General features: G+C 38.9%; 1 protein-coding gene across 1 annotated transcript in view; it reads right to left on the bottom strand.

Moving 5' to 3' along the window:
* Positions 1 to 6889: 6889 nt before the first annotated feature.
* Positions 6890 to 8415, bottom strand: part of CUNH1orf185 (chromosome unknown C1orf185 homolog) — a 33070-nt gene continuing 31544 nt past the window's right edge. Inside the window, exon 5 of the mRNA XM_007459637.1 lies at positions 6890 to 7365. Within this exon, the coding sequence (XP_007459699.1) occupies positions 6971 to 7365 (395 nt within the window). The 3' untranslated portion in view covers positions 6890 to 6970. The remainder of the gene's footprint in view (positions 7366 to 8415) is intronic.

An 8415-nucleotide genomic window follows, 5' to 3' on the forward strand; every position in this document is an offset into this window, starting at 1 on the left:
TTTGCTGTACGCGGGCCTCTCACTGCTGTGGCCTCTCCCGTTGCGGAGCACAGGCTCCGGACGCGCAGGCTCAGCGGCCATGGCTGACGCGCCCGCCGCTCCGCGGCATGTGGGATCCTCCCGGACCGGGGCACGAACCTGCGTCCCCTGCGTCGACAGGCGGACTCTCAACTGCTGCGCCACCAGGGAAGCCCTCCTCATTGTGGTTTTGATTTCAGTTTCTCTGATGATCAGTTATACTGAGGAACTATTCATGTGTCTGTTGGCCATTTGTGTGTCTTCTTTGGGAAAATATTTGTTCTGGTCCTCTGCCATGGCTCACTCTTGAACTGTTACATAGGTGAAAATTCAAGTTATCCAGGGGCAAAACAAGAGCTGAAAGAGCCAAACAGACACTTCAGCTGTTGTCTACCACAGTGGAGACAGATTTAACCTATAAAGACTAACTTGATCTGAATAAGAGGAAAAGCTCTAGCTCAATAAATAGGTCTAATTTGAATCACTACAATATAATTGGGTGGTGGCTCCTCAACCACATCCCAGATTTAAGCTTGTTCTCAGACCCAGAGCCCTTTGGATAAAAGATGGCCTTTGATGAAGGACTTTGCTGCTCTCCTAAAAATTGACACTGTAAATCTTCCTCCTAGGCTTCCCCCCCAAATATTTGCAACCATTTGCCAGTGTGATGGTGCGTTAGGCTAAGGGAAATAACCAGATTTTAAAAACGGATTACTAGATAAGTTTTGTGAACTGACACTAATTACTGGAGTTCTAAAATGTCATGGTAGTCCACTAGTCAAATAGGGGTTTATGGAGCTCAGGTCACTAATGTAGTGGTGGTTTGGATCCATCTCAATGGCTCCAGTAAATTCCAAACCAAATCCATGGTTCTCTCTCCAGTTCCAGAAAGCATAATTGGAATAGACATACTTAACAAAATCTCCATATAGGTTCTCTAACCCATGGAATGAGAGCTATTATGGTAGCAAAAGCCAAGTGGAGGGCACTAGAAGTGCTTCCCCATACCAAAATAATAAAGCAATAGCACATAGAGACATTGGAGAGATTAATGTTGCTTGAAGGATGCAGGGATGGTGATTCTTGCCACATCTTCTTTCAGCTTGCCTATTTGGCCTGTGCAGAAGACAGATAGATCCTAGAAAACGAAAGTGGATTGTTCCAAACGACTTATTCATGTAGTCCCTCTAATTACAGGTACTGTTTGGGTGTTGTTTCATTGCTGCAAAAAATCAGCACTTTCCCTTGTATCTGCTATCTGGCATTCCTTTGGCAAATACTTTTTTCCCCCTTTATTCCTGTTAGTATGACCACACGATGCAGTTTTGTTTCATCTGGAAGGATCAGCACTACACCTTCACTGTTCCACCCCACGGTTATATTATTTTTCTAACCCCCTGTCATAATCTAGTCCAAATGGGTGTTGATCTTCTTCATTACACAAGAATGGACACCACAGGATATTTGTGGTACCATGCTGACTTGACATAGTGAGTAAGAATTAGTAAATATCCTAGATAATTTGATAAGATATATGCACGTCAGAGGGTGGAAATAAGTTCCACAAAATTCAAGGGCCTGTTGCCTCAGTAAATTCTAGGCATCCAGTGGTCTGGAGCATGTCCAGATGCTCCAAGATGAAAAACTAGTTGCTGCATCTGACTCCTCCAACCACTAAGAAAGAGGCACAATGGATATTGGAGGCAACATAAACCTCATTTGGGTGTGCTACTTTGACTCACTGAATAACTTGGAAGAGTTCCAATTCTGAGTATTGCCCAGAAGAATAGAAGGCTCTGCAGCAGGTACAGGTTACCAAGTTAGTTTTTCTGTCCCTTGGGCCATATGGTCCAGCAGATCCATGTTATTTGAAGTGTCTGGCAGATAGGGATACTGTATGAAGACTTTAGCAGGCAAATATAGGTTGATCAGAGTTTATGGGATTCCAAACAAAGCTATATTATCCCCTGCCAATAATTATTCTCCTTTTGGAAACACCACCTAGCTTGCCATTAGACTAGTAGAGACTTACCATGTGACCATGGCCACCAAGTTACCTTTGAGTTGAGCTGCTCACCATGAACTGGATGTTCTCTGATTCACTAATACATAAAGTTAGGCATACAGATCTACACTAGATCAAAAATGGCATTAAAACATATAAAATTGAATTTGAGTGGATTCTGAAGGCACAAAGGAATTGTATGAGGAAATGGTTAATATACTTGTGGCTCTTACTGCTGCTGCATGGTCTTCTCTCTTTCAACATATATCTATGACTTGTCACCAATTGACTGAGGAAGAAAATCCTTGACCCTGGTTCACAGATAGTTCTGCATGGTATGCCAGCATCAGCTAAAAATTCACAGCTGGAGTACCATAGCCCTGCTCATGTACGGCTCTGATGGGCAGTAGTGAAAGACAGTCTCAGTAGGCATAACTCTGAGCAGTGACCTATCTGTATAGCCTGGAAGAACAAATGTTCAGACTGTATAGATTTTCACTGATTCATTGGCAGTGGCTAATGATTTGGCTGGATGGTTGCAGACTTGTAAGGAGTACAAGGAGTCTAAGGAAGATATATGTAGGTAAATTACTCTGAATGGGCACAGAATGTGAAGATAAATTTGAGTCCCTCATAAATGCTCCCCAAAGGGCAATATCAGAAAAAGACGTTAATAATCAAGTGGACAAGATGATCTGTTCCATGGATGTTAGTCATCCTCTTCCAACAGCTACCCTTGTTCTTGCCCAATGGATTCATGAATAAACTTGCCATGTTGGAAGGGATGAAAGTTACTCATGGGCTTAGGAACATGGACTTCCACTCACTAAGGCTGACATGACTATAGCCACTTCTGAGAGCCCCATCTGCCAACAGCAGAGACCAACACTGATTTCCCATTCCCTGGGGGGAGTATGAGTCAGCCACTTGGTAAGAGGTTGATTACATCAGACCACTTCTACCAAGAGAAAGACATCACCTGTGTTCTCACTGGAATATACACTCACTTTGGATATGGATTTGCCTTTCTAGACCACCGTGCTTCTCCCATTACCACCATCCCTGGATTTCAGGGTACCACATTCACCATCATGGTATCTGAAAAGATTGTTTCTGACCAGAAAATAATTTTACTTAACATCAAATGAAGTATGTTAGTAGGGTCATGCTCATGGAATTAACTCTTCTTACCATTTTTCCCATTACCCAAAGCAAGAACTGATAGAATGGTGTGGAGGTTGGTGGGGGGCACTTTTTGAAGACCCAGTTTTAGTGGCAATACTTTTCATGGCCCAGACAGATAATATCCTCCAGGATGTGGTATATGTTCAGGTACTAAGATGTTTGTCTCTTGGCTAGGATTCTCAGGTCCAAGAGAGAAAGGGTGAAAATGAGAGTGACTCTTCTATTACTCCTGGTAATCCAGTAGTGAATACTTTACTTTCTGTCTCAGCTGTGACCATGTGACAAGTTACAAAAATGATGGTAGGAGTTACAGGCAGTTCACTCCTACTTTGAAATGAATACATACCAGTTCTTGTTCTTTTCTTCGCCTATCTCATTCCCCTACTAGCACACGTGAATAGTGGCTAACCTTATATTTCATTATTTAGGTTACAGGATATCCATGGAGATCTGTCTCACTAGAAACATCACTCAAATATGGATAAAGTGACATAGGGGACTATGTATCCTCCACTGGGGAGAGTGTTGGTGTATTTTTTATTATAGGAGGGATCTTGCATCATGGAACGTAAGAACATGATTGCTATTTTGTTATACAGAAGTTTTAAATATTGTTAAAGTGTAAATGAATGCCAAACTGATGAGTGGACTGAAGTGATTTGTACTCTGTTAACTCATTAAGCTCGAAGTATGTTTCCCAGTATCCTTTTCCCTGTATAATTCTGGGTTAGAGTTGGCCAAGAGAGGAATATGTGCAACATTTGGAAGGCAGAATTTAAGCAGAAGCCATTTCTCTGTGAGGGTCATCATGCTTAGATGTGGCAACAGCAGAGGGGACAATGGGTTCCAAATTGCCCTCACTCTCCTCTGTCGTGTTTCCAGTCCTTCTTCCCAATGTCCAGCTTTTCCTCCTAACTGCTGACCCTATTGACAAACAATGGCCCCAGGGTCACCACCAGAGAGTTGGCAAAATACTGTCAAGGCAGTAGCTACTCAAAGGCACATCTTCCTGTAGATATTCTCACAAGCCTTTCCCCCACCCCTCTCCCCCCACTCCACAGCCTCACTGTGGCAGTTGGACAAGGTGGCTTCTCAGATTATCTGACTGGTGACTTCTCTGATTCTCCGACTTCTCTCCTAAACTTACTTCACTTCCCCAGCTTCTCTTACAACATGTAAGATAATTCCTGTAATAAATCCCTTTTCTCATTCATGATAGTGGTTCATTTTCCCCAATCAAACTTGACTGGTATGAATAGAGAAATTCCTGATGGACTTTGAGCCTGTTCTGTCTGTTCCTGAGGCCCAGTTACAACCTTGTGTTTCCTGTATTTAGTTGCTTAACCATTATTTGATGCTATTTACAAAATAAAAAATTTTTCCTAAGCTAATTTGCGTTGATTTCCAGGTATTTGTGATTAAAAAAAAAACTGTAACCAACACCCTATGGCAATGTTAGTTATGGATCTCTTGTATTTCTTCATGCCTGTGAACAGAGACACAGACTGCCAAACTCTTTTCAAGGATGTTTATTTAGCAAAGAGTCTTGGAATATATTGTGGCTTCCTATGGTACAAAGGGCACGTATGCTTACTACCCATTATAAAATATCTGTTTCCCTCACTCAGTGTTCCTTTCCCGTTATGCAATCCACTGTGCAGGTATTATTTGGGCCTTTTACTACTGCCCCGTGGGAACTGGGGCTCAGGAAATGAGGCAAAAATGATGATATTTTGGCTATTGCTATTACTATTGCTATGACTGTCCTTTGTCGCTGACCTAAGAGACATGAAACTGTTGCAGGTTAACTTGTCAGCTGGCATGGATGGTGAAATCTCAGATCCTTCACAGTTCTTGAAAATAAGATTATTTTAGACTGGTGTAATTTCATATGAACTGCTCATTAGGCTTTTCGAATAGAACAATGTATATACCTATGATACAAAGTAACATTTTAATAAACAAGTAAATGTATTAGGTTTTGAAGAAATAAATTCAGTTTATTCTATCACTACAGTGTAACAATTACTTTAAATGCATAGATCTCTTTATTTCTCATTTGTAATGACAAGAATTTGGTTAGGATGCTTTGGTTATAGTAACAGAAACAAAATTCTCCTTTATGCAAAAAAGGTAATTTATTTAAAAATTACAAGGGTACCTTATCAAAGCTAAGAAAAACAGTTAAAAACAGGGCTCAGGGATGGTGGCTAGTAACAGCAATCAAATCTTGTTAGCTTAAGCAAAAAGGGGAATTTATAATTAGGATACAAAGTTGCCTTAGTAAGCCAAGGGTGGGAAACATGAAGGGCTGGAACAAGGGAATGGAGCACAGTTAGAAAGCCAGGAATCACATTCTCCTGATCTCTCATCTCTATTCTTCACTTTGCAAATATTTCACTGCTCTCTCACTGCAGATTTCCTGCTTTTCTTTTCTTTCTAAACCACAGGGTGGGACATGGCAACTCATAGCTACCTAATTTATGTTTCCTGTATTCCAGAGATTAGTCAGACCAAGGCTAGAATCTCTTGTCTTCAACCCCAAATTCCTAGGGAAGCTTTAGAATCTTACCAGATTTAGAGATGACTTTCTTCTCTGACATAGTAAGATAGAAGTTGGTAGAACACCAAGAGACAGAGACCAATTCAAAATACTTTTTACCACTCCTTACAAACTTTGAGCTGAAATAGCTTATTTTGATTTAGGAATGGATATAGAGAGATGCTCTCACAACCCATGAGATGTTCTCACAACTATAACCAGTAGAAATGACCAGGTGCTTCAACAGAGAGAGGTGTTCTAATACTTTTTAATATTCCCCCTAGGAGAGAAGTGATCAGCCTGGATAATGCTACTACCATATTTGAGACAAGTTTCTTTTCATTTATTGTAATAGGCATGATTTATCTCTTGGGAAGATATGCACAGGTCCTGGTATGAGTATTTTAAGCACAAAAGTTAATATTATATTTTGTTAATTGTTTTTCCCAAGAGAAAGAAAAACAGAGACTAATTACATGAAGAGTATTTGTGAGAAAGAGATTAAAAGAGATTAATTACAGGGTGGGTGTCAGAAATCCCCCAGCACCATAAATAGAAATTTGACCAAGGGTCTCTCAAATTAGAGAGGAATTCTGGTTCATCTAGCTTGAGTCACATGTCTATGAACATAGCTGCTCACGTCTTCATCATAGTGGGGTAAGGGCTGGAGGGCTATTCTGAGAAACAGACATGGGAAAGGGCAAAGAAAATTATTTTCTGTATTCTTCACAGTGTTCCAGGCTCCCCTAGAGGAGCAAAGGTATATTGCTTACAAAAGTCTTGGCATAATAAGATTTAAATGGTAGGTGATTTATGTATTTAAAATTCAGAATAGCTGACGGAAGTATTCTGCCCAGCCTTACCCACATTGAAATAAAACTGAAAATGTCAAAGTATAAAGAAATGCTGCAAATGTTTTATTAAAAATGTATTTGTGCTGAAGATTTCTTAAAGTATTTCTCCTATGTGTTGAAACACATTCCTATTATTTATTATGTCCTTTGATGAGACACAAGGAGTTAAACTTAATGTTTATGATATTGCTCTAGTTCTTCCTGTAATTTTGTTTCTAGAAATAATTGGCAAGGGAAGTAGGACCACTCTCTGGTAAAGATCAAGAAAAGCAATATTAGCATGGACATGTTAAGAGACTCAGAAGCTGGTAATTCAGTTTTAACGTTACATGATTTCATTGTACACAAAGTTTCAAAAGAAAAAAGTCATTCAATATTATGTTGAAGGTTTTGTATTTCAACCTCTGTATTTCTTCGTGTAAATACTCCCTTAATGTTGTCATCTTTTTGACCATCATAAAGTGTCATATTTAGTACGTTTCCAGTACATTCTTCTAATGAAATGGTTGACAAGTATGAAAATACTTTCTCCATTACAGACTCCCCGAGAAAAGGCATTGGAGGGCTCTTTTTCACTAGGGAATCATCAGAAAACCAGTCATCAGCTACTTCTATACTTTGGCTGTAATAAGAATCAGATGGTAACGTTGATAAGCTTAAGGTAACACTGCTGGGATTTGTTGCCAAGCTAGTCTCCGAGGGGTCACAAATGACCTTTTTTGTTGCAAGGCAGAATTCATCTTTAGAATAATCTTTAATTGCTGTAAAAAGAAATTAGATTTACTATGAATATTACATATTTATGAGCCAAATCTTAATTATAAGGATAATGTTATTTTCTAAAATTCAAACTCTTCTTAGGGTTTTAATGAACAGGATGATGCAACAGTGAAAATGCTAAGTTGCTATAATCATCCATACAATGTTAAGTATGTAATGGGGAATCAGCAATATTTTCATGATAATCAAGAGTACAAAAATCTATTCTAAATAAAATCAACCTGTTTTAACAGGAGAAGATTCTAAACAGGCTAGAAAGTTCAGTTCTGGAATGTCCCTTAAAATTAGAGATGGCAGACAGTTTCTTAACTATTTATAGCTAAATATTGTCTTATTTAAAAAATAAATTTTAAAATGCCTCCTTAAGTGGGTAGATTACAAAATGTTTGATCCACAGTGGGAAGGGCCTATGAGTTGGCTTTATACCAATTAAAGTAACAACTAACATTCATATAGTGCCTTACAATTTACAAAGCATTTCGATATACTTCTAGATCTCATTTATCCTCTCAGTTATTCTTCAAGGTAGTTATTAGCCCTACTTCACAAAAGATATGACTGAGACTGAGACTTAAAGGAATGTCACCAAAATCAGATACAAAATGGACTTCAATCTAGATTTGTGTTACTCTAAGTCCCGTGCTTCTCCCACTATATTATTTATGCTGCACAGTTGTAAATAAAAAATGTAAAGTTTTAGAAAAGATCACATTTACATAATATCCTAAAATATCTTTTATAATATATTACATGTTAATTTTTGATATGGATATATAACATTAATTGTTAATGCTGTTTTAAATACCTTATTACATTTTATATTCAGCATTTCTAAAATTATGTAGGAGGGTAATGATTTGAGGTACTAAGTTAATATCTAAAGGGTTACAAAAAACTCATGTCTTTTAACTCTCCATCATTACTATATGGCATTGACTGTGATACCTTTGGATTTAAAGAAGGGACAAAAATTAGGGCTTCCCTGGTGGCGCAGTGCTTGAGAGTCCGCCTGCCGATGCAGGAGACGCGGG

The sequence above is a fragment of the Lipotes vexillifer genome, unplaced genomic scaffold, assembly GCF_000442215.2.
Source record: "Lipotes vexillifer unplaced genomic scaffold, Lipotes_vexillifer_v1.1 scaffold525, whole genome shotgun sequence".
Classification (NCBI taxonomy): domain Eukaryota; kingdom Metazoa; phylum Chordata; class Mammalia; order Artiodactyla; family Lipotidae; genus Lipotes; species Lipotes vexillifer.